Source organism: Gymnodraco acuticeps, unplaced genomic scaffold (assembly GCF_902827175.1).
Source record: "Gymnodraco acuticeps unplaced genomic scaffold, fGymAcu1.1, whole genome shotgun sequence".
NCBI lineage: Eukaryota > Metazoa > Chordata > Actinopteri > Perciformes > Bathydraconidae > Gymnodraco > Gymnodraco acuticeps.
In genome coordinates, this window is record NW_022991436.1 from 609,163 (window position 1) to 637,108 (window position 27,946).

Below are 27,946 nucleotides of genomic sequence, written 5' to 3' on the forward strand. Positions count from 1 at the left end.
AGCACTAGACGGCGAAAACTTTAAAACGTAATTATAGGACATTAAGCGCTTGAACAAACGACATATTTGGTCGTAATAAGGGCCTGAACAATCGGCCCATTTGGTCGTATGAGTTGGAGGACTTGTTGATATATATGGCATCATCTTCATTAACTTTGATTATTTTACAGCTTATTTCTACCAAACTCACTATTTACATTGTTGTTGTTAGCATCTGGTTAGCTAGCTGCGCTAACGGATATTAGATGCAGTTTCTAAAACAAGGAGAGAGAGAGAGAGAGCTCTCTCCTGTCAGACTGAGAGAGATCTACAGCTCAGTGAGGTAAGGGACTCTGAGTGTTTAGATAGTTAACTTTAGTCTAGTTATCTCAGTGGGTCTCAAACGGTTTGGTCAACATTTATGAGAATAAATGAAAAACAGTTATGAAATACTATATGACAGTAAAACAAGAATACAGTTTAAAAGGAGAGTGATTTTTAAAATATCCATAATGAAAAAGAAAATCTGTGTGCAGTTCTGTTTCAGAATCAGAAACAGGTTTATTGCCAGGTAGGTTCACACATACTAGGAATTTGACTTGATGTCATTGTGCATACATAAAATATAAAAAACAAGAAATCTAATATAAAACACAACATATTTTACACCGTATCATATGGATGTTGAGAGATGTATCCATAGATCTCTTAATTTTGCTCTCAAAGTGCACCAGATTGATGAATTTAACTTCAATAATTTAATAAAAATCTTCCCGGTGGAGCATGCCCCCGGACCCCCCTAGAGGAGGTGAGGTACCCCCCCCATAAAACATCACTTTACCTCTGCTTACACCTATAATGCCATTTTAAATGCTGTAAGCTGATTATCGAGCCTTCGTTGTAAGAGTCGCGGGTACACTGTGTATGTGCGTATTCCACTGTAGCGCCCGGTACATTAATGGGAAACCCTAGTTTGTACATGTTCAATACATTTGTAACACTGTACACATGAATGTTTCTTTTTTTCGGTTTACCAAAAAAAAAATCTCACTCCAAGCTGAACTCAAAGGTTGGCAGCCCTGGCTATATCCAATAATAATAATAATAATAATATACATATGCATTAGTAAGTTATAGTAATGTAGGCTACATGATATTAACATATTAACTAAAGTCCACCATACTATACACCATGTCTACCACCACTTACATAAAGTATTCAGAGTTGCAAAAAGCTGAACACACTGATTAACCAAGCACAAATAAACATTATGATAGATGATTAGTTTATGCATTTTCCACTTAACAGTCAGTTAGATATTTGCAACACTCATTTTAAAAACACACACAGAAGCTACACATTCTATACGTTAGGTTTGAGACGTCGTGCAGTGGTCTAACGACAGTACACTACCTTGTGAAAATAATTGTAGAAGAAATGAAAAAAACTCTGACACTTTAGTGATCTTTGCTCATCTTTTTATTTCATGATTAATATTCACACACTGGTTAACAATGAATCACAATGAACATCTCTTTCATACCAAATATTCAGAATTGAAAGGGGAGATGAGCTCTATCTAATCGGACAGATGCCTCTAACAACCAGCAGCATGTTTGTTGTCTTCTGCATGCTTTTGCTATGGTGGTGTGGCCTAAAGAATAAAACAGCACACGCTACAGTGGATCCACGCCTCAGCACTAAAAAGTAGATTATTTTGCCAATTGTTTTCCTTTCAATTTGTAATGGTATGTTCAACAATTGAGCTTATAACTATGTAAGACACAAAACAATTTATATTTAAAGTATTTCTAGTAAATTAAATCATTAAATATGTATTGCTAGTACAATTCTAGTGGTGAGCTCTCCTTGATAAAACAAACTATTACCATGCTGTATATGTGGTAAAGGACCCAAGTAGAAAAAATACCTTTCAGTGCTGTGACGCTACAAGCCTCTGCAGGTGGAAGACACAGCTATGGCCCCCAGGTTCATATCTACCAACACTCCCTTTTGTTCTTGATAACTTTTTCCCAGTTACATCTCAGGCAATTAGACATCTGACTTACTCATTGTGCAAATTTGTCCAAAAAATGTCCTAAATTTGGTCCAAGACATCCCTTAACTCAGTCCCGTGTTGGTAGGTATGTCGAGGTGTCTATATAGGAGCTGTCTAATACAGAACATTACATTCTACCACATGCCAAAAGACTAAGTCTGGTTAGTCTAACGGGAGGGGGGTGGTGGTAGGCGAGCGAAAGGGCTGACCAGTGTGTGTCAAGTATTACAGTAGTGCATTTCAATCCAATATTAAAATGGCAATTTCTATTTCTGTTTTAATACATTTCCACAAATTCTGTGATTTTGTTATCTGTAATTTGAGGTTTCTCTGTCTGTATACCTATTAAGTCATATCTCAGATCCTACCCAAACACGACACACACTGCCTCCCTTCCTTCCCAACAATTTGAATCTGGTAAATAGTGTTTCCAATGTGATCTATCTTCCAAAACAGAACAGAGTTCTAAGGTACAAACCTTATACATGTATTCATCATCTTGCATCTTTAATACATTTTAAAAACATTCTTGAAACTTCAGCAGCCCTTTTCTTGGCGGAAAAAAAGGCAGACACTGAAAAAAGAAAAAGTACACTTTTCCTTTCTTATGCTTTCGATCTTATAATAATAACATTATTAACCTTAACAGTAACAGGTTTATGAACGTGAGAGCTCATCTGTCAACATCCACAACACCCTGTTAAGAAGCAGTACGATTATTTTTCTTTTACATTTTTTCTTTGAGTTACTTCTGTAGTGATAAAAACATGGTGGTAACTATATACAAGGGATAGTGTGAGATACTAGTGGAAGGGTGGTGTTCAGGCTCTATACTGGGGAGTCAAACAGTTGTGAACGGACATCAGAGTGAATCTGGTTATTACATTTTGTCCAAGCTTACATTTGTTTAACTGTAGTCCAAAAATAACCATACTGATTACTTTACTGATTCCGAAAAACTAATCATATATCTTCTATGATTCTATTAAACCTTAATTTGAATTGACAAGCTTAACAAATGAAGGTAGACTGGAGCCATACTTATTTTCTATTTTGTGAGCCAGATTTGCACCGAGCAGTACCTTTTAGTTTAAAACATTCAATTTCTGGCAAAAAAACTATGCAATGCCGTCACTGCTTCTAAGTGACCTTCAACACATCTCTGTCATTCACATACAGCTATCCGTCGCTACTTATCAGCCAACAAATACACTGATACCAAACGACAGACTTGCTTTAAGCTAATACCGTTTGAAACCGACCTGATTCTCATGTAAAGTCACAATAAAACTTCTTACACAACAACTGAAGATTTACTGTTCTCTATGTGTCGCCCTGGTTAGCACTTTAAGATGATGCCCAGGGACCTTGGTTACATGTCATCTCTAATTTCATTTTCTGTCAGCTCTCTTTTGTGTATCTATAAAGGCACAAATGCCCTACCATGGAAAAAGACACAACATCAGAATTCCCCTCTGAGGATTTCATGTATAGAAATGTCAAAAAAAGAATTGTAACCTAATTCTTTTTAATGTAACTACATTATGACATTTCTTTACTCCCACAAAGTTAGAAAAAATTACAAAATGTGTCCCTTAACTTAATTGGATTTGACTTTTTCGCCCATAGATTCATACATTACAAAACAGAATTACAATCTTTATCATTATCTGCTGGCTTTAGTAGCTTACTTGCTAATGTCACTCATTTGCAAACAAAACAAGCAATGCATTTTTTTTCAGAATGTTTGCCATTGAACAAACCTTGTATTTCACAGGTCATGGGATAGTACTTTGAAAGTAATTCACTGCTGCAAGTTCTCCTTTTCATTGTTTAGGATACAACTTCAGTACAATTACTCTAAACATGTTTTGCCAGAGGTAGCTCTGATGCCAGTCCTCTCAAAATATATCAAATTAGGCTCCTCGAAGCTCAGTATGGTCTATAAACTGAAACCTTCCCACTTGAGAGATGTGCTTTTGTAGCTTGGTCAGAAAGTAATAACCAGTGAATGTTGACAGACACAACATAAGGGCAGACTGGAGAGTAGAGTGTAAAACTATCATAGCCAATAGAACAACACCGATGACCAAAGTTCCACTAAAATCCACTAAGCTGACCAAGAGAAAGGGGTCCTGATGTGTCATTCAAGATACACCACATCAGATCAACCCAATAACATGCTCTCACACTGAGCATCCAACACACATTAAGACTAAAACTTGTTCCTCTGTTATATGCACAAACCAATATCTACAACTATCAAAGTGCTTTCATTCCTTTGTTCTCCTATTCCCGAAGAAAGATTCACATTATCATGTTCACATATGATCCGCACATATGCAATGTTTTACTTTTAGGCAACTCATGGGAATGATTTTTGTAGGGAGCAGTACAATATTAAATATGCATCAACGGTGCTTTTTAGTTTTATTGACGACTATTTGATCACTTGTTCTCTGATTATCGTAACTTCATCTAACTAGCGAGACTGTTTTGCTGCGAAAAGCACACATGTACAGTACACAGCTGACAATGTTTTACCAATATACAGTAAAGCAACTTCACTTCAGTGCATCATGAAATTAACAAGACTGTGTTCAAAGTGTACAAGAGACTTTTGAATTTTAAGAGGAGCTGTACATAAATAATATAATTCCGATGGTTTTCATTGTTCCAGATACAATAACATATAGTGTGACCATCAAAATATTTAATGGGAACAGTATGTAGCTGACTGGAGCTTCACTAGCGGTGATGTAAGGTTTCTCAGTCAGCTTTTGTGAAGTCTCAGCGCCAGACTATCAGTGTTCTAGAGGCCAAGCAGCGCTCTCTACAGGATGGATTAGCAACACTTCACACATCTGACAACTACGGCAACACCCCACAAACACGTCACTAATCCTTCCTAGTTTTAGCGGAGACCATCGCAGGCTTTAATGCACACTGCATAGAATTACAGGGAGTAGATAGGGCTTTCAACATTTAGCTGCTTCTACTATACTTGTTTCTGTGACACACAACAACGCTTTTGGTCTGTAAATCAAAGTCACATCACAGTGCTGTTTTCATAGAATCAAAAATGCATTGCACTGAATTGAGGTGATTTCCCAACATAATACATAATTAAGATTATGCTTAGTGCATTACCACATTGTTTTATGAAAACACTGCTACATGTAAATATGTGGATCTATTTAAATGTGTCCCCACTGGATGGCCCCAGCTATAGTATTTGCAGGATGTTCTTGGTTCTGACTTGCTGAAATACTGGTGCATTCATGGCATTTAAGAGCAAAGTAAGAACATTTCTAATAATATTATCACATTTTGTAACCTTTAAAGATTTGTATATGCAGTGGTATCCTATACATAACAAAGAACAACTCAAAGCTTAACAAAACAGAAACAAATGCATTTAATAAGCTATTTACTTCCATCTATTTACATTACAGATGTTGAGTAAAACACATGCTAAAGTGGTAACTAAAAACATGATCGTGAGCATCTCTTAGTAGGCTCAATCTACTAAATAAGCAATCAAGAGTTGCAAAAAACACACACAACTTTAGACTTGCCATGGATGTAACATTATTCCCTTTAGTCAACACATCTTCCTCAACGCTAACTCCTTTAACTGCCTGTCAACTTCAGTGGTCGATCTCTGTCCATGTGCACGTAACAGGGGACGTTCCCAACTAATATCACTGTACTGCTGTCCGAGAGTTGGAGTGAAAGACAGGAAATACACGAAAAGGGGACAATGACTACGATAGGAACAACAAACCGAAACAGCTCATCATTGTTTTAACAATATCAGCATAGACAACCAAAATACTATAATATAACAGAGTTGGTATCATAAACAGAAAAATGCTTCTATGAACAGAATACCGTTTTTATTTCAGGGTGTTCATCTGTGTGTTTTATATTGTTTGTGTATGTGTGATGATTTATTTGGGTGTGTGTGTGTGTGCTTCCTGTTCATAGATATCTGTGCTTATGTGTAGGTTTGTTTTTGTGGGAGGAAAGTAAGCAGGTCTCACAGAGAGGATTCTAAGACGCATCGGCCAGTTGGAAAACGGAAACCGGGTTGAACAACGTGACCAGGAAGTACCACATGCGCGAGAGCATGAAGGCGTCTGTCTGTCTCTAATAGCCACATGTGAAGTTGTTAAGCTAAACACAGATCAGCGTGACTGCTGCGGTCTATAGCTGTATGACGGGGACTGAGGATACATGGGAGCTTTGCGATTACAGTGGAAACCTAAGAGTTATAGTGCAGGAGAACAGGGTTGCATGTGCTTTGACAGGAACACACTTACGGAGAAGATTAAGACTTGATTGCCCCCAGACTTGATGCCATGCGAAGGGTCGGATGTGAGCTACATTTTAAGATAAGGTTAAGGTTGCTTCAGGTTTTTTTTTTGTCATTTTTTAAATCATCAAACAAAACCAAACCGGGCTGCAGTCCTTAAACATCACCCATAGTTTGTAGACTTGTCCTACAAGCACGGGACCAGGACGGATCTAAGTCAAAGTGTTCAGCTTCATGCCCAGGATGTGAACAGTTTAGTAACATTAAGTGGTGCTATCAATATATCCCCAGAGGTGGGTAATATCCTCCAGAGGTCAGTAAGTACCCTGTTGTGTTAATACATATTGTTTTACATAGAGTAGCGACCACTTTGAGGAAGCTAACAGGGATTAGAATAAATAAATATTACGTTAGATAGAATTAAGACCCAGCCACACCAGAAAGTGGCATGGTGGAAACCGCATGTTTTCCCAAATCATGTGGTTTTAGCAGCTCTACCCTCCAGCAACTTAATGTGTCCCTTAGTTCACAAACTTGACTTGATGTGAACATTTTTCACATTTTCTCAAATCTCTGGTGATGCGGATTGCATTGTATAACACAGATTTTAGTGTGATATTTCCGCGTGACCGGGTCTTTACCCAGCAGCCTGTGACATGGTGGTTGACACTGTTACCGCGTTAAGAGAAGTGCTACATGCTGTATACTGTGCATTGACCCTTTATGTTGATTAAATATTGCAGAGTAACTCCAAGGTTTAACACTTTTCTTGAAGGGTTAAATAATCCTGCTCAAGTCGCTCATTCAGTTTGAATTTATAATCACTTTGAGGTGAAATACTGTGATCGCAACTTATTTGGCATAGAGATCAAATACCTGTGTTCAGTGCCAAATCCTTTTTTTAGCCATGGCTACCCAGAGAAGACACAGAGCTCCCCCATCACTTGACGCCTATCTCTCTCGATGATTATCATGCACCGATCACATCAGTAAATTATGTTTCTAACTGAAGTAAGTCTCGTCTGCTTTGTTATAGCCTATTCATTTCTGTTGTGTACTGTCAATGAATACATCCTTTCTTGAATGATTCCTGAATGCCTCTGCACTTTGTTTCTGAACTGATGTTGAACTCTGTCTTTAGTTCAATTACGAAACATCTCAAATTGTATAATCTGTTGTCTACATAAGCCTCTGTCCACTGAGCCACTGCTAATGGTTAGCATCATGATATTAATAGTCCGGAGAAATAGAATTGTAATAAATGAGGTAAAAATAAACATGTGCAATGATACCAATAAATGTAATGGGAGATAATGTTTGAGGAGTTTGCTATAATGGGACAGAGTGCAGTCTTGTTAATACTGTAGATTTGGAAATAATTTCTGTCCGTCTGGAAGGTTGGGATGTTTGGATTTGAAGCAGACTTGCCAGTGTTTGCCCTGCTGCTGACTGGTAGCAAGCCCTCAGCTGGTAAGTATGCTTTGGAGCCAAGTGTACATGGACTGGGAATGAAAGTGGGGCAAATAGTAGCATTAGCATATATTTGCTTACATGTTCTAAAGATTAATGAGGATTTGTTTTGTGAAGGCTTGTAGGACGGACTTAGAAACTAAGTTCTGAGGCAGGGTGTTTGCGCTATAAGTATTTGTGTTTAAACTGTATCAAACTAATAGGTGGACATATTCTAAAACTGCCTATGCTCGGTATGCTTTCATACATCATTGACTACAATAGTGGGTTTGTTGCGTTGGTGTAATTCAATTTAGGGTTTGCGGTTGAAGTCCTCTAAATCAGTGCCTACAAGAGGATCTTATCAGGCAAGAAGCTGGTGGAACCCAACACACAGAAACAGACAAAAAGCAAGTGCTCTTCTCTGTGGTAGGCAGGGTCAAAGGTCAACCGTTGAGAGGTCAAAGGTCAGGGTTGGTAGCAAGAAGCTGGCAGGCGGACCCCGGAGAAACACTGAGGCGATCCGTCAGTTTGGTGCAGCGGTGGGCGAGATGAAGGGCAGGGCCAAAGGGAAGTGACTGCGCCGTGGTAGGTTGGTCGGTCGGTTGATTGGCAGGTTGGCGAGCGCCATGCGTGTCCCACCAAAATCTAAAGCTCACTGGGACTCAATCTGTTGATTAGAAGAAACTAGAATAAGAAACTAGGCAGTACAGAAAAAAGAGAGAAAAAGAGGGTGACAAAAGTGATACTGAGACAGAGGAAACACTTCCAGCCAGATGGTCTGTTTCTTTTCCAGCTTACAGGCTGTCACTGTGGGGCAGGTTTATATGAATTATGTGCCAAATTATAAACCATTCCCTTTTTATATTGTATTAGCACTACAGCCATCCATCAAGTAGACAGAGTTTGGCAACCACATCAGGTGGCAGAAGTCTGTTGTGCCTCTGAACTCAGGGAGTCTGGAGGCTAGCTGCTGTGCCAGGGATGAATGTATCCACTCAGACTGGCTAATTCTTAGTCTGTAGGTCTCTTCATAATTTCATTCAGCAGCAAAGTGTTTGCTGTTTCTACCACACCGCTCCATCACACACGTAGCACAGGTATACTCCAACATACATGCACGCATAGCTTTTTACTGTCAATTGTTGTGTAATTGACCGTTTGCTAAACCCCTGATAAGGGGTTTTCTTAACATAACAAAGCAACCGTAACTAGACATCTAGTAATTCAAGAAAAGTAAAACAATACATTATGGATTTCAACAAGAACAAACCTGATATTAACCTGATCAATCGACCAAAACAAAATAACTAAAGCATATTCAAATTGATTAAACTGTGTGTTTTCTGCAATGCATGTCCAGATACATACAGTATGTGTTATAGCCAAATTAGCAAACCATATCATTACAGAAAATCACAAGTTTTGCATCTTTGTCATGCTCTATAGTTAGTTTACAGTCAAGCAAAGCCCACATTTGAGTGTTTTACATTAAATAAAACAAATCAATGTCTCTTTCTCTTCTTTAATTGTTTAAATGATCTAACCTCGATATCAAACTATCAAAAGATTATGTTAGAATGTTAGTGTTTTGTTATTTATAATGCTGTGCTTTAATACTAAATGCTGCTTCTTTATCTCCATCTCAATTCCAAATGGAGCATTAGCGGTTGAGGAGGCGAACTTTTGGCCAGTCATCTAAAAAAACATATTTCGGAAACAGCATAAGCTTACACTAGCGACAAACACTGGATCGGCCACAGGCACTTGTTATTTCAGCCAAAAATAATCTACAATTGTCTGCAACAAATAAGAAGCCTGCTCTTGTTTATTTCTTTCAAAAATCAAAGACCTATCGTTTAGAACTACTGAGAATGTTGAATGGCTAACAGTACGTCTATACCAGGGGTTTTCAAAGTGTGGGAAGGTGAGCCTCCCCTCAGAGAACATAAGAACAGCCGCGCCCCCCCTCCCAATTATTATTGCTATTATTATTATTATTATTATTGTTGTTGTTGCTATAATGCAGGGGTATTCAATTGCATTTCAAAGAGGTCCAGTAAGAGAAAATGCTCTGTTTTTGCTGTCTACCTTTCTCTTTTTTGAGCACGCCATTTGAAATGACTCACTGCTGTTTCTCTCTTCTTGTCTCGTCTGTGTGTGTGTTTGAATCTATCGTGCTGACTCACTGACTGCACCGATTTGATTGGCTGAGTAGCGTCACCTCCTTCAAACATTAAACAATAACTTTTTTAAACCTTTTTATCTTTATGTTTTGAATTTTTAACATTTTCAACATCGTGGATAAATCCTTATATGCTCCCGGCAACACACTGAACGTCAACTCTGCCTCCTTATTACACTCACCCCTACTTTAGTGGGAACAATGAGTCTGCGTCTTTGATGCGGGGATGCAATGTAGACAGGAATAAACGCAGATCATCCTCTGGCTGCAGCCTTGACCAGTATTTGCTTTTGATCAAAGTCAATGCGGAAAACCCGCACTAACACACACAGGTAGGTGGAGGCAGGGGCGGACTGGGACTAAAAATCAGCCCTGGAATCTCACCCAGCCCAGCCCACACAAATTGGTAGAGCACGCTAGTGAACTGTCAACGGGGGGGGGGGTTGCCGCGCTGCGTGGAAATGGCCCGCTGAACCAACCTCTGTCGCCTGTCAGCGCAACTTAAATGATGCCGTTTAAAAAATAAAGAGCGGTGCCGGCCGTCAGCGAACCGAGCCGGCCGTCAACGACGCGCAGACGACCGGCTGTTCTGTGATTCTCCAGAACACACAGAGGACCAGTCCGCCCCTGGGTGGAGGTGAAGGGAATGAGCACTTTTACAGCCTTTTTGGCCAAAAGTGTGCAAGTGACACTTTACTCGTCTTTTTCTCGTTATTTTCACGCTGCGCCTCCCCTGAAGCTCTCTGGCGCACCCAGGGAGGCGCGCCTCACACTTTGAAAACTGTTGGTCTAGACCATTGAAGTATAGAACAGCGAGTAAGTGAGGCGCAGTTTGGAATGAGTCCTAAGGCTTCAATTATTGATGTGCACTTCATGCTTTTATTTTGTGTGTGTTTACACCCACTTGTCTCAGTGATGCGTTTGTCTATGCTCTGCTCCCTCAGGCCGTCTCCACCAAAAGGAGTCGGTGTGGGCTCCTTCACACCATTCTCCTTAGAAACACCTGCTGGTCCTGTCATCGCAGCGCCATTTGGGGGGGGGGATGTCTTCTTCTCTTCCTGTAGCCAGAAATAGACACACAAGGGCAGGGACACACACACAAATTCACACAATGAACACCTGTTTTTTTTCATAGTATTCCATCTCATGGTCATGGTCAGCCAGTAAAAGCACAATGAGTCAGCAGAACAAGAGAAGTTAGACGTCTTTTAACTGAGAAAATAAGAGTCGGTTTTAAAGTTTGACCTTGTGCCCGTTGGTCTGATCATTGCCTGGCCCCATGTTGTCCATGGATCCAATCTTAGACTTAGCTTTAATGTTTTGCTTATGGGACTCAATCTTCACATCCCCTCCACCTGAGGTAAAACAAAAGGTAGGTATGAGACCAGCAAAACATAGAATATAGATCAATAATGAATACAAATAAATACAAAAGTGTAACTGTAAGTCTGACCTGGCTTATATTTGATGTTGTCCTTTGAGCCACATTTGGAAGTTACCTTGCTCAAATCAACCTTCTTATACAGGATCTGCACCTGTTGATGAGGAGAGATCACAATGCAGCCTCTTTACAATAACTCACAGGGATGCCACATCCAGCACAATGCAGCCGGAATCAGAAATCCACTCTATTCAGTATCCAAAATCACTGTCATCCATTATCATGCACCTGTTGCGTTTATAGAGAGGATCAGGTTCTGCACAACACATGTTGTATTAAAGGAGACTGGATACAAGAAAGCACTACCTACCCATGCTTTATCCCCTTCTTTGACCTTTTTCACTGTTATGAGGTGCCTTCTGTTTTGTTTGGCTAACTGATGATCCATTTATGCATATCAATTAGCACAGGCTTTTATAGGAGGACACGATCAGGCAGTTATTAGACTGCGTCACATCATGAGAGTGTGTGTTCAGTATTACAAGCAGTAATCTGACGGCAGCTGGCACTGATGAAAGAGCCAGTGACCTGCCTAACAGTGTGCAATAGGAACAATCATTTTTACATATTTGATGACAGAGAGGAGGAAAAACAGTCAGCCGGCTGTGACCCTCAATGATGTTAACATTTTATTAGCAAGCCAACCATGATGGGTTCTGATTGACATTACAGCGCCCCGTTATGAGAGGCTTACATGACAGGTTAAAATATTAATGACCTGGTTTAATAATACAAACACAAATAATAATTTAAATATCCATGATGTAATTTTAGACTGAGGAAACACACCTGAGATTTCAATAATTACAGAACAATTTGAATATTGGGGCATATCAACCTTCTGCAAAAAAAAGAAACGCGATTTCTATAAGACTTTTGTATTGTGGTATTTTGACCTATCAGTTTGTATTTGCCTATTTTACATGAAACATGCCAAAACAAGTATTGAGCACATATAATGTAAGGCTTGTGTGTAGTTTCATCCATTGTAGCAGGTTTCTTTAATATACTATTACTACTAAAGTTGACTTTGATATGTTTTATGGATTTGTTATACGAGATGTTTCTTGAGTATTAAAGCAGAACAGTTGCTGATATTGAGAACAAGCCCGATAGCTTTATCCGATTTGTCACTTCTTGGACATGATCCTTTTACGGTATACCTTTTGCATTGTGTTTATTGATCAGAGACAGCAAAGTGGTGATGGTGAGGGCAGCCCAGAGATGGATTATGATAGTGCAGCAGGTGTTTGGAGCAGATGGGAGCAACATCTGGAAGGGTGGGCAGAAGGACTCATGGCCAATTCACTTTGAGTGAAATCAATCCAAGATGCAAACACAGGTAATTAGGTTTAAAATATATAATATGCATTCAGCCAGGGTGATTCCAATTTACATATAAAATAACAAAAAAATCCTGATCAGATCTTTTTGTTGCCAGGATAAAAATGTGATTGATCATACATTTGACCAGGAAGCTAAAATAGCAAAAAATGTGATATGCATCCACCCTATGCAGAGTCTCCCGTCAGCTCCAGCAGTACTTACTTTGCCACCTCCAGGGACATGTTTGATATTGTCCTTGGAGCCACAGCGAGACGTGATATGGCTGAAGTCCAGCTTTTTGTGCACTATCTGAACCTAAAGACAAGCAGGCAGACACACAGACAAGCAGGAAAGTGAGGAGATAGAAGGGAAAAGAAGGAAAGAAAGAAAGAAAGACAGAAAGAAAGACAGAAAGAAAGTAAGAAGAGCATGACAGAGGCAGACAGACAAGAGCAGCAGAGAAGAGCAGATCAGCTGGCAGCTTAAGTTAACAGGAAACAGAGTAGCCTTGCTCTGTACGTATGGAAGAGGTTCTGTCATTCAAATCCAATAATTCCTCCTGCATATGAGTTCAGGGATTATCAGTATTACAAATGTTTTTTGGGACATTATGCCACTAATTCATTGAGGTTAAAAAATGGTGCAGCTAACTGGACATATTCTAAACTGAAATGTTTTAATTATTATAGAAATCAATGCTAGATTTGTATCAAACGATAAGGATACTGACTGAATAACAATAGAGCGCTTCCATAAACGGCATTAACCAAAACTGATCAAGCACAGAACAACACTGGAAGGGTGGACAGAGCACATGCAACAGAGTATTACACAGGACAGTCAGTGGTATTGTGTTAACGCATGCTTGTTCTAAGCAGAGAAGCAAATGCAAGCGACTTATACAGGAAAGTGGAAGATGGTTAGTGAAACACTACACATAAAACCTGTTGGTTAAAACTAAATACTGAAAGATAATCCACAAGATTTTGAAAAGTAAGAATGTTTAGGGTTCCATCCCCAATAGAGACATTTTAACCATTTTCAGGAACATTGAAAAAGAAATAGCTCCATTTATGAATATTCATTCGCCCTTTGGAGATGATGCTAGTTGCTTTTCAAAATAATGCACAAAGAAAAAAGTCAGCATACAGGATTGAAACCAGTGATGTGGATGCTTTTAAAAATGTTCCTCTAATCCCCTAATTGCTGTATTCCTGCACATTTTCTTAGAAATTCAATGTATCGCTTCAATCCAGCAAGCTCCTGCAGTTGTTTGTTTTTCGAGTGAGGTATCCAAGGGAACCGAGACACACACGCTCTCCTACACAAAATAACTCCTTCCCATTGTTTTGTCATTTCAGTTTCATTGCGCTGCAGCAGACTTCAGACGCCTTGCTCCATTCTCTCTGTCTCTGCCTTAAGTCTTATTCGCCAGGATGAGAGCGGCATGATGACGCAGGTGGCACCAGCAAAGGATGACTCACTGAGCGAGCAGTTAGCACGCACACACATGCACGTACGAACACAGAGCAGAAGTTTTCCTTCTATTTCCGTACACCTATAGGCTGTGCTTAATCATGTATCCTCAATTAAGGGTAGAAATGTTGCTATTGCAAAAGAAGGGACACTGCATGATGCTGAAAATGTGTCCTCGTTTTAATAAAAGTGAAGCGTAAGCAGGAAAAGGCGACCATATTTCAAGTGCTACAAGACTAAAGACATGGAACTTACAATTATTTTCAGGAAGCCTTTTTTGTCAGCGTTTGTTCGTATGTGTCCAACCCAGTCTCACGGCATTTCGTGTTATAGTCACGAAATTAATTTAATCTATTGATTCGTGTTCACCATCACGATTTTCGCATTTTTTTCGTGTCACACAGAACGATTTTAAAAGCAATGTATTTCTATTGGTAGCATGTTTCGTGCCTGCACCACGTCTTTTTGTCCAGTCGGGTCTTGGAATACCAGAAGCTGTGTGGTTCATAAAAACATATTCTTACTCAATATCTTACCCTAAGCCTAACCCTATCCCTTTTATTTTAAAATGTATAATGTCTAAGTTATTTTGCCATCCGCGAGGAAAATAAATGGGGCTCAGAGCCACAGAATACTGACATCTGCATTTTTTGTCATTTTTTTTCTTTCTAATTTGTTATTATTTGGTGCAGTCACGAAACATGTAGTTACCAATAGAAATACATTGCTTCTAAAATCGTTCTGTGTCAGAATACTGAAATCTGTATTTTTTAAAAATCTGTTTTTCCTTGTAATTTGTTATTATTTACATTGCGTTTAAAATCATTCTGTGTGACACGGAAAAAATGGCGAAATCGTGTTGGTGAACACGAATCAATAGATTAATTTTGTGACTATAACACGAAATGCCGTGAGACTGTGTTGGTGTGTCGTAGTAGTATCTTGTAAAAATATTACACACCAGGGTGTAAACTCCTGATATATATATTGGGGTGTAGAATATTGATGGTATTGGAAGACTTTGTGTGAGGCACGTTGCTAGTACAAGAGGAATTGTAGGGCTAAGATAGAAGAAAACACACAACATTTTGAGATGATAGTAGCAAAATAGTTTTTGGACGGCAATATATTTGTCCATTGGTGTCCTAATTAAAGCAATAGTCCTGTGGGTGTGCTTTTTCTCTGGTTATCACGTTGTTAATCATTGCAGTGTAAGCAGCAAGCTATAAGCTCCCAGAAACACTTAGCGACGCCCCATGACACAGCTGCTTAAAATTCTTAGCAGCATTGTTTTCACATTCATTGTTTTAGAAATAGTATAATAAGAGTATTCTGAGTTGTAAAGAAGCACCTTGCAATAGTTTCATACTTTAAAAAATGAATCAAAGACGCCAACACATAGTTCATGTTAACTGAGCGTAGCTACATTTAGCTAGTTAGGTCTTTAGCTAACTGTAGCTACATTTAGCTCTTTAGCTAACATTACTGACCCATTTCAGCAACTTTTAATATTTACTGCCACTCTTACCCAACATGTAACAGATTTAAAATATTTATAAACAGGACATGTTTGTGATGTATTGCTTCTTTCTATTAATAAGATCTAAATACCACACTCTAAGATGGCCTCCATTCATTACTATGAAAATATGTCACTCAGCAAAAGAGTGTTTTTGTCTTTCTGGTATGCTTCTACCAGCACATCAACTTTAACAAGACTTTTCTTGACTTTTAAAATGTTAAACTATGATTTGAGAAATGCATAAAAGGAAAAAGAGCAATCATTTCACTTTTTGAGTTTGAAATGTCCCCTCAACAGTTTTTCTCTTTTAAATAGCTGTATATGATGCAAGTAAAGTGACTAACTCTAGGGAATCTTGTTCAAAAAAGGATTTAGGTTTAGTTGGTCACATCATATGAGCAGTGATGCATTCTGCTTGTTAATAATACTGTTGTTTAATAACAATATTCTTTATGAGGGTGGACTGATATTAACTAAGTTCATGAGGTGTTGTAGGGGGTGGATGTAGAATGGGTGGTGAAGAAGAAGAGAAGAGAAGATGGACCTTTATTAATCCCCAGAGGGGGAAATTCAGTTTCCACTCTGTCGTACACACACATGCGTGTATGTGGTGAATGCAAAGAGAAGATGGGACGATGTACTTCTGTGTGAGGTGTGTGAAGGTGTCGATGGTAGGGACTCACTTTAGCCTTGGGAGCGGGGTTGGAGGGGTCTGATGCCTTGTTGTTCGGGGAAGAAGAGCCCTGGGGAGACAACCACCCCATAGGTCAGTAAAACATCCAATACACCAACACAACAGGAAAGGTAGAGGGGTCATGGTGGGTTAGCAGCTGGACCAATCATATGAGTGTAGCCTATGGGTCATTACGACCAATCAAGAGGGAAGCATGAGATTGTTTTAAAAATTGCAGCTTGGATAAAAAAATGGCAGACTGTACCAACGCTATACAGCTCAATAGTGACTGCCTCTTTTTTTGATTGGCTCCAGTTCAAAGTGTGAATTTCCCATTCATTTATTCAGTAGACGTTTCGGAAAATCGGTACATGAAGAGTTTGAAACCAAGCCAATCAAATATGAGATGAATCGCTATGAACTAATTATTTGATTCAGGGAAAGCTGTATTCATAATTAGTTTAAGACTGAAGGAATTAACCATCCCATTTTCATAATACAAGAACATTCCAAACAAGCTTCCATGAGAGTAGTCAATGTTGACACCATGGTGTGCTCACTAGCTGTTCATGGGTGTGGCACACATTTCTATGGTAACAACAAGCTCTGCGAATCAGAGACCTTTCTGTTACATCCCACTATTGTGTGTTGTGTTTATTTTTTACTATCTATCTATCTATCTTTATTTCAAAAAATGAATGGGATATTCACTTTGGGAAGCTCACTGTTAAACTCTTTAATCCAATTCTCCTGGGAAATGCGTGGGTTTGTGAATCATTTAAACATTTGACAGTTGTAGCACCAATTAAGTGTTAGAATTAATAACGGGTTGCCCAAAAGAGAGGATAATAAAAAAATATGTATACATATATGTTGACCAATCAGATGGATCGCTGAAACAGGAGCAGATGGAAATGGATAACTTTTCAAAACATGACCGAGTTACTGCAGGTTAATATAAATAAAATGTCAGTTTGTGACAAGGGTCGATCAAATGTCAGCACAGAAAACAATAATTACACAATTGGCAATACAAACATTAAATGTAACATTATTGGTACAAACAAGTCATTCAATAACTACTGATGATGGAAGGGCTGATAAAACTGTTGAATGGGACATTTTAGAATACATATTAGACAGACCAATTTTCATTATCAGTGGAGATTCAGTGCCCCTTATTGTGATGCAGGGACGCGATGTGTCTGTGTGTGTAAAGGGGTTTCACTCTGACGGACTGACAGAGTAAAACATCAGCATGAAAGAGTTAATCGTGCCAGAAGATAACAGTTGAATGGTGACAAAACAGACAACATTTCCCTGTAGACTGCTCCTGTTGCGTGTGGGAAAATATGAGGTGAGGCGTATTTTAACAGAACCATTTGGAGAGGCAGCATCTCCTTCTCCTCACTGATCTAACTTTAATTGGACCATGTGATCATGGCTAAATGATACAGGATGAGGCATCACTGTGAATGTAAAACAGGGTGTTGCTAAAAAAGGAGCATGCCTGCTGTTTCCTGGATAAATATGGAGTGGGGGGTGGCATCTTTGCATAGATGGTTTGCAAAGCCTTTCGACTGCTATATGTACCTCAATATGCCAGCAGGAGGTGGAATACGGAATATAAATGAATATGAAACAGCTCAAAAAGCTATATTTGACATCAGTCTCTTAAGAAACGTTTGCATGCACACACATTAAAGAAGAATAGATTAAACTAAATCAATTTTGGATGTAAAGATAAATGTAAATAATTAAAAAGAACACATTAACTCAATGGAGACATACAAACACCTGGAAACGTATGGCAAGAAAGGACTAACAAAAACATGACAAAAATGTAAGTGGCAACATGTTTCACGAAGATCAACCAGCACAGAGGTAAAATAATGAGAGGGTTGCAAATCTGACTGAATTCAGTAGATGTGTAGAGCATGCAGTAATCTCTGTTGGTTTTAGTCGTTGTAACATATTTATGTGGATATGCAGTACATCCAACAAATACATTAACCCTGCATCAACACTAACAATTAATTTCTCCATAAATTAAAGTAATTTTTATCTCAGAGATTTCCCTGAAGAAAAAATAGTGTTATATATTCTATATATTCTGCAGAGTCTGTTCTACATTTCAATAAAGCACCAACAAGAAGTTTCTCTAGTGCAAACGGTAGAAATAAGGCTTTTGGAAAATGATGGTGAATGTGGAGGATTTAAAATGTAAATACAGTTACATCCAGTGCACATGATTCTTATGTGTATTCTCTTTATGTTTGCATTTACTGTGTCAAAAATAGATGAAAGAACACATGATACAAGAAAAATGATTTAACTGGTGACATGCTTTGCGTGGAGGCTGTTCTCTGCTGCACAACACAGCAATACAATAACATCTTCACCTTGTTTTCTCTGTTATGATTTGATTTGAATAAGGAACGGAAAACAATAAAAACAAATCATTCTAATCATTCATTCAAGTTTCAGCAGGTAATCCTGCTCAGATGTGTTTGTGACACAGCTCTTCCCCTTCATTTGATCATTCATTTATACGTGTTTATGCTGTAGATCAGTGGTTCTCCAATGGGGGTACGCTGACCCCTAGGGGTAAATTGGAGTACTGCAGGGGGTACGTGAGATTTATTTTATGTTAATGAAAAAATACATAATTAATGCATTTAAACAAACTACTAATAGTAGATTAACTACTTAATTCATAGGTTTACAGTAATTCTGGATAATAAAATGGGAAAAAAAACGGGGTGCTCTCTTTTCCTCTCCCTCTCCTGACAGCCCGTCAGTCTCGTGCAGCTCGCTGAACCTGTGATGAGTGACCCGACAGTAAAGAATAAATATATTTATAACTAGTTTAGCTAGTTCCAGAGTAGATAAAATAGCTAAGTGTGTTAGGTCTAACTCTTAGTGTATTTTGCTCCGCTCAACGGTCCGTCACAGCGGGGGAGCTTTGATCCGGAAGAGCTGCGTGTTCTCTGTCAGCAGCAGCTGATCTGATCTCTCTCTCGCGTCCGGTTAGACTTCACTCGCGTTTATGTCCAAATCTATCAGATCTAGCTAGCTCTAGTTAATTATATGACTGCCTGCATGTCAAAGGACCTAAACAATAAGGGTTGCTTGGCAATGGCTTGTGGCTGCAAAGCATTAGTTTATATGAGGGGTCAAAATCCCATGCTCATATTTTTTTTTCTCTTCATTCCCCACGCCCCAAAAATAAATAAATAAATAAATATACCAATTTTAGGAAAAGTTACGAAGTTTGAGCAGTGTGGGTTTTATGTTAACAGAGTTACACATATTTCAAAACGCGAAGTGTAATAACTGCAGTTTGCCTTCCTGTCACTGAGAATAACAAAAATCCTCAGTGAAGCACAAGCCCATGTTTCTCACTAAATTGTAAGTACAACTTATTAAAAAGATCAGTTGAATGCAACTAATGTCGTCTTAGTGTTATTGCATGATGTTAAAATTGGTTTGCCATGAATTTAGTGATGGATTGTAAACATTTGAAATGTAGCATTTAAGTGTTTCTCAGTTACAATGTTGTTGTAAATAAAATCAGACACTGATGGTGCAAGGCTGTACCTCTTTATATATGCATTTTTTCCCTAACAAATCTTCGCTGATCAGGGGGTAGTTGGCTGAATTTTTTTTTCAAAGGGGGTACATTATTGAAAAAAGTTTGAGAACCACTGCTGTAGACAATCATGCTGTCATTAAGTTTTGTTTATGATTTTGTTTACGGCAGATAATTTTACAAACCAATCACTGCCAAGCGTTGATTATATAAGAAACTACTTGCGAAGTATTTTAAGAATCTTGACAGGTATATCACTGTCCTGAATTATTCATTGACATTTCTTGTACTGTCCTACCTTTCCTCCTCCGGGCTGGTACTTGATGTTGTCGATGGATCCGATCTTGGAGCGGATGTTCTTCAGGTCAGGTGTCGGAGCATTGAGGGGGCGGGGGGTTCGAGGAGCACGGGGCACCGGCGGCTTCTTCTCCATTGGGCTCTGCTTGGGCACCGGGGGTTTGGTGAGGACACGACGGCGATGACTGGCTTCACCGTTGGTGGAAGCAGCGGGAGTAGTGATGGAGGCGGGGCGAGGACGGGCTTTTGGAAAAAACAGAGATAAAAGTATTGTTTATTTAAATCAAGGCTGAAGAGTCAAAAGACCATCTATGTGAAGTCAGTATTAACATCAATGAAATGTGTACATTTCGCTTGACAGAGTTGATATGATTAACCATGATTGTCACCACCCATAAATAAGGAAATTAACTAAGTCTAGGTAAGGCGAAAAAGAGTAGCGTGTGGTCTTTGTAACTGAGGCACTGATATTGATCAAAAATTCTTATATATATATATATAATCTTATATGTGAATTCACACGTGTAAGACCAATGATATGGTCATTTTCTATAATAGGGCAGTAAAATGACACATTGTTCAGTGAAGCTGGGCGGACGTTTAGAGATTAGGCGCCATTAAACCCCAAATTGGTTGCATCTGGGTAATTTTAGAATCGAGCCAAATTTCTGCCAGACCGTTTCTCATTTGATGTGCAGATTGAGGGGGATCACAACGGCTAATTAATTGCTTGAGCAATTCAGAATCTGGCTGTCACTGCTGTCTGCAGTTCAATGATCAGATGTCCCAAATTGTCTTCTGTCAGAAGATCTGGTATAAACTGTAGTGTGTTGCACAAGGTAGGGTAACACTGCATTTTTCTCTTCCTAACCTTCTTAACATCGCAGCCAATCAATTAGCTTTACAGTGTAACGTTGACACATTTATTTCAACAAGTTTTATTTTATTCTAGTGACATTTAAAATTCCATAACAACTATATTGCATTAAATTAACTTTTCTTTGAGTTTTTTCTCTTAGCTTGTTACCTGTAGGCTTGGGTTTCTTGGCCTCTCCGGTCTTGTTCTCAGTCTTGTCAGTCTTGTCAGTCTTGTCAGTCTTGTTCGCTGTGAGCAGGAAACACAACACTGTTAGCCTCAATAACTCAAAACTCCCTGTAGCTTGTTTGCTTATAAATCGGGATGCAAAGAAGTGACATAGCTACACTGGTGGTGTCTGGACAAATAGCCGGGTTGACCATTAGGTCTGAAATACAGTGTGAACAAACTTTTGTGCCATATGTATAGACTGTACACAAAGCAGTCTATGGGTCAATCTTTTCTGACAAATATACGTCAGTTTTTTTCAATAAGATCCACAGCACAAGCATCTCTGGCATAGCTTTTGTAAAATGTGCTACCAATTTAACCTTAACACATTGAAGCTCTAAGCTGCTTAAAAAAAACACGCTGAGTGTACCTGGCCTGCCAAGCACTTATCTGTAGATAGACAAAGCGACAGACTAACTGGTGAAGGAACAGACTAAACAGCGAAAGAGCCACATATTTAACACATTAGCCATAACAATTTTAAAAGGAAATAAATATTGCTACTGCTTGCAACAAGTCACCAAACACTATTATTAGATTTTTCAAAAATACGCTATAGAATACTTGAGAGGTATGACAAGCTGGAAGTTGTCGTGTATTTTTCTATTGCCGAAATCCCATCAATAGGGGAAGAAGCGTGTGATTGCCATATAATAGTCAAGATTTCATTTCCAACACATTTCTGTGGTTGGCTGCTCATAAATAAGTTGCCAAATGTTCTTTATTGATCAACTCTATAGGATGTAAAGCTGACTTGAAGATTGTGTTGCTTGCCAAGTGAGCAAAACTGAGTCATTTCACAGTTTCTAAAGGTGTGACAGTATGTCCATCCAATCCAGTCTCATAAAAAAACGTGTAATAACTACGTTGGTCCACAACGTAGGACGTAGTATTTCTACAAAAACGCCTCTGAAATTGTAAGATCCCGACGTTTTTTTTCACCATTCATTCCAATGGCTGGCGTCTATGTCACGTGATCTTCACATTTCTCGCTGCAGAAAAAAAAAACATGGCCGAACTTCGTTTTATTCTCGGTGGAAAATGCCTATTTTAAAGTTAGTTTGGCCATTAAAATGCGTTTTGATGTCATTTGATGCGAGAAATATGAGTTGTTATTTCAAATTATGTGTGCAGTGGATGCACATGATCTTTAGTTTGCTAGTTATTACGAAGATTACTTCAGGAAATTGTGTCGATACAACGTTTTCATTGTTACCAAGGTGGTTGCTAGGGACGCTGCGATCGATATTATTTCTGTTATGTTGTGTAACAGTTTAATGGTGTTATCTTTATTGCTACCCCCTTCCCCGTCAATGTATAGTGTTGGTCCACAGCGCAAACGTATTAGTTTAACAAAATCCGCATCTAAAATTGTGGCATAGATACGTTATTTTCCCCTGTGCAATTCCAGTCTCACATCTCACATCACATCGTCATAAACAAATACCGGAAACAGACCGAAAACACTTTATTCCGAGTGTGCTTGCTTTTCTCTTTGGAGGTCATCACATAACGGCATTGTAATACACGGTTCGGCTGCATTAAATATTACATATCTGCCGTAGTTCTCTATTTATAGAGCCCTGATGAGAAGACTTCTAGACAAACATGAGGAACTGCCGCCAACACTGAAAACATGACGTGGATCATAAATATATCAGCCATTAAACAACATCTTACATTTCTTTTCACACAATACGTCTCCTTGCAGTATCAACACTAATTCGGCTGACTTTTATATTTGATCCAATTGGTAGATAGGCTGTATTATTTACATCATGAAGGTGCACAGCTGATATAAATGGACACCTAGTGGTTAAAGCATGTTATTGAATTTAATTATTTTTATTATTAGATATTCATAGGATCCCTATAAAGTATATTCATTACTCGTTATTCTCTACTAATAGTTAATTAAAGACTGTATATAATGACTATTTTGCACATCCCTTTCAAGATTTCATGATTTTCTAAGGTTTATTGACATATCATATACACAAACGGTGTAGTTATGCAATGAATGAAAAACTTTGTGTATACCTCCAGCAATGTTAACTATGTTGAAGCACTTATTTTAACTGATATTATACACATGTATTATACTCTTATATAAGATGTATGTAGATAGTATAAGAAATGTGCAGAATACGACAGTTTAATGGTAGAGGTACACAAATATTGATAGATGTCACTGTTGAGGAACCTGCGACCAACGTTTTTCATCTCCAGCCTTGTCGGGTATTGAACAATCAATAAATAAAGAACACAGAATTATTAAATATAAAACACAGAATTTGTGTGATTATACTAAATGATTTACAAATAAACACCACTGCATATTTACAACTGTTACACATGCTGATGTAACGCAAATGTTTCTAACTTGGGATCAATAAAGTATATCTTATCTTAAGCTGATCGATGGCTACTGCCATATTTGCAAAATGTGCCTCTGAACCTTGACAAGTGCATGTTTCAGGCTCATCAATAAACAACAGGAGGGGTCACAGACATAAGACCAGCTGTTAAATAAAGCTCTTCTGACCTTAGCTGGCATGTGGGTAATGCTGCCCATTATGGGCACAAGCAATTTTCACCCATTTATTAATTATATGTTTTACATTTGAGTGTTTCCCATCCCCTAAACCTCCAGGGATGTACACAGTTTAATACTGGCCACTTCTTATTATGGGAAATACGAAAACGTCTTTTAAAACTACAACTCCCAGTAGAGGAGTGCCATAGAGCATGTTGCGAAACACAATAGCCAGCATGTGTAGTTCTGGGGACAGGGTGGGGGAGGGGGAGACGGGGTGGACCCGTTCAAATCCAGTTTTGGACAGTCTGCCGTGGTTCCATCTCATTTCAAGTGCTGTTCGACGCTCGGCACTCTCCAATCACAGAGCTTGAGGACTATCACGGGGTTTGTCAAGCGAAGCGGAGAGAATACTTACTTCCGGGTGTAATATTCTGTAAAGCAAATGAGCTGCTCCGACCCTCGGTCCTGACGGACTCCAATTTGTGTTTATTAATCAAACAAATAAATAAACACAAGGATAATTATGTGTTATTGTTGAGTAAATGGAGAATTGCACAGGGGAAAATAACGTATCTATGCCACAATTTTAGATGCGGATTTTGTTAAACTAATACGTTTGCGCTGTGGACCAACACTATACATTGACGGGGAAGGGGGTAGCAATAAAGATAACACCATTAAACAGTTACACAACATAACAGAAATAATATCGATAGCAGCGTCCCTAGCAACCACCTTGGTAACAATGAAAACGTTGTATCGACACAATTTCCTGAAGTAATCTTTGTAATAACTAGCAAACTAAAGATCATGTACATCCACTGCACACATAATCTGAAATAACAACTCATATTTCTCACATCAAATGACATCAAAACGCATTTTAATTGTAAAAACTAACTTTAAAATAGGCATTTTACACCGAGAATAAAACGAAGTTCGGCCATGTTTTTTTTTTTCTGCAGGGAGAAATTTGAAGATCACGTGACATAGACGCCAGCCATTGGAATGAATGGTGAAAAAAAACTTGGGGATCTTACAACTTACGAGGCGTTTTTGTAGAAATACTACGTCCTACGTTGTGGACCAACGTAGTTATTACACGTTTTTTGTGAGACTGGGTTGGTCCATCATGTTGATAAAGTTGTGCTGTATTTGTAATGCTGCCAACGTGGAAGAGGCATAAAGAAATGACACTAAACTGCTGTCATCAGGGCAACAACAACCAAATTAATGGAGCTCACTCATGCAACTAAAATGAAATATGCACCTCACAGTACATACAGTAACACCCATCACTGTGAATGGACTGAATAAATGATATTCTCTGAGTGTGCTGAGCTGAAGCGCACAAAAGGCAGAAAGCCTGTTGGACTCACATAGCTCTCACTGAGTCATAGCTTTCTCAGAGAGGTGAAATGCTGTTTGTGATGCACGGTTAAAAATACCAGCAGGGTGTCTTTAAAAGCCAGCTCTCGAATGTGATACAGTTTAACATATGGTAGCAATTCATTTTGCCTGTTGCCTGGAGTGCAGCCAGTTTACATTGTGAGTCATTTTCTAGCTATTGTAGAAAGATCAGGTCATGTTGTAGAGGTCATGTTTGCACTTTCAACACTATGAACTAGCCAAAGCAGAGCGGAGAAACTGCCTGTGATAACTCTGTTGTATCACACAATCAGATACAGAGGGCAGGCAAACACTGGAGATGTACAATAAATCATGTTACTGCTGTGTGAGTGTGTGTGCACTTACCAGCAGGGGAGCCGTTCTTACTGGCAGCCACACGGGGTGTGGGCGTGGCCTTTGGCACAGGTGTCCGTTTTTCATTTTCTGGAGTCTGGAAATTACAATACAAATCACATAACACGAGACAGATGAGTTGTGAGCGTTTTTTGGAGTTTGTAAGTACGGGTTTTACACTAGTGAAGCCTATGAAGTAGTACCTAAAACCTGTCTTTGCCAAGTGAAGTCAGATTGTATAAAAGTCTATGAGAAAATAACCCTTTCTCTAACTTGATTTGCTACCTGAGTAAGCATTGTGAACATCTGTTTATTGACTCAACCTCTAGTTTTAGTTCTGTTTCAATAAAGCATGACGTTCTATTTGAAGTATAATAGCAGGCTATGATTTTGGCAGGGCCAGCTGTGATTGACAGGTCGCTATAACAGTGTAGTCTGGTTTGGGTGTTGTTCGTGATTTGTTCGTTTTAGAACTTTAACCCTTTCACAGTGTTTACTCAAATCATGAAATGTAATTGTTACATTTCAGTTGCCTAAAAATCTCTTGTTCAGTGTTTGCTTATACAGGTACTTGGTAGCATCATCATGATCACTGCTGATTCAAAAATGCCAAGACGGCAACAGCCAAAATATCAAGATGGTGGCAGCCAAAAACTAAGATGATGTGATCAAAATAGCAAACTCAAGGCTTTAAAACAGCCATGGTGATTACACTTGAGTTAATCATGGGTATTAGCCACACAATGCAGCCAGTTAGATCACTGCAGCCAGGTGCTGCAGTTGTCTCCACCTAATGCAAAACAGGACATTATTTGCTCTTTCTTTATATAAGCTGTTTGGTGGACATGTTCTATCAACATTAACCGTTTTTATTGAATTGAGGGTCATTTAAATTTTGTTGTCTGATTTTGCAATATGAGGATTTTCTTTTGTTTACATATGACGTGTCGTCGATAGTGACTTATCAGAGAGTCTTAATACATTCAGCTTATATTACTGAAATTCCTCACAGATGCTCACAATCTGTTCAGGTCTACAGTAATAATATTAAATGTTTTAATTCTTAAAGTATCATGTGACATGACAGGCCACGATTGTTTTTGATTTAGAGGAACAGCGATCAAGCTAATAGATGTACTGCGGTAAACTTATATGATAGCTGTCTAGAATTGTAGTCCATCTTAATTAACAAATTAAATCATTGAGAAATATGGAGGGTATGATGAACAAATATAACAGTTTAATAGGCTACCATGTCAAACAGAAGAACATCATTGAGACAACAATTATTAATGAGTAAACGCTGAACAGATTAGTCTGATAACATTTGATTCAATCTGGGATAATCTAAAAAGAAGTCATTTTTTCTTTGACTTCCTGTACCTCTCCAAGGCTGCTGTAAACTCTCCAGCTTGAATGTGACTTATTTAAAAAAACAACTACATAGTTGAAAGTATAATACCAAAATAATTGTTGGTGACCAAATGTTAGTTAACAAGATGTAAATAAAAACAGGTAACCTTAGCTCATATCCTTTGGTATTGCCTCTGTTTGACTTCAAACCAGAATAATGCATGCTGGGAACTACTTGTGTGGGAAGTCCATTCAAGTGAGCTCACTTAAGGCATTTAGACTGAGTTAAATCTGACTTTGAATATTATTTATGTTTCCAATGTCCAAAAGAACATAAGTACAGAGAGCTGAAAAAGGCCAATCTTCATTCAAAGAAAAAATCTACCCATGTGGATTATACTCACCTTTGCAGCCTTGGCGGAGCCAGTTGGTGGCCGCTTCGCAGCGGTAGGTGTGGTTGCCTTGGGTACAGGGCTTTTTTTATTGGCTGAGGCTGTGGTTGGGGAGGGGCGTTTGGCCCCGGCGGATTCGCCATTGGTGGTGAGGGTGGATGGGCGGGATTTGGCTGAGTTTGGTTTAGTTGAACCCACGTCAGGCTGATGATAATGGAATTACAAGAAGCCACAATACAGTAAAAAAACATAGGAGGGTGGAAAAGAAAGAAACAGGAGGACAGATAGAGGTAGAGAAGAAAATTCAGAGATGTAATCTCCAATTGCAATGACAGCATGGTATGGCAGACAGCCAGCAACCATACAAAACATCTAAAATAAGCAATTTATAGCCTATTTTGAGGGTTAATGAGTGGTAAATTATAAAATTATAAGCCTCAAATCTGATGAAATGAGAAGCAGTTAAAGAGCAGCATTTGATACCAAACTGAGGTTTTAGATATAGGATACTCTG

General features: G+C 38.7%; 1 protein-coding gene across 7 annotated transcripts in view; it reads right to left on the reverse strand.

Moving 5' to 3' along the window:
- Nucleotides 1–1,441: 1,441 nt before the first annotated feature.
- map4l (microtubule associated protein 4 like) overlaps nt 1,442–27,946 on the reverse strand; it is a 99,617-nt gene continuing 73,112 nt past the window's right edge. For 3 of the 7 annotated variants that reach the window (XM_034196234.1, XM_034196233.1, XM_034196239.1), the window contains 10 exons: nt 27,445–27,636; nt 25,700–25,784; nt 21,346–21,423; nt 20,320–20,561; nt 16,440–16,499; nt 12,981–13,073; nt 11,445–11,526; nt 11,237–11,346; nt 10,896–11,049; nt 1,442–8,476 (listed from right to left, as the gene is read on the reverse strand). In XM_034196234.1, the coding sequence (XP_034052125.1) occupies nt 8,472–8,476; nt 10,896–11,049; nt 11,237–11,346; nt 11,445–11,526; nt 12,981–13,073; nt 16,440–16,499; nt 20,320–20,561; nt 21,346–21,423; nt 25,700–25,784; nt 27,445–27,636 (1,101 nt within the window). In that variant the 3' untranslated portion in view covers nt 1,442–8,471. The remainder of the gene's footprint in view (nt 8,477–10,895; nt 11,050–11,236; nt 11,347–11,444; nt 11,527–12,980; nt 13,074–16,439; nt 16,500–20,319; nt 20,562–21,345; nt 21,424–25,699; nt 25,785–27,444; nt 27,637–27,946) is intronic. The other 4 variants (XM_034196237.1, XM_034196235.1, XM_034196236.1 and 1 more) reach the window with 4 other exon arrangements.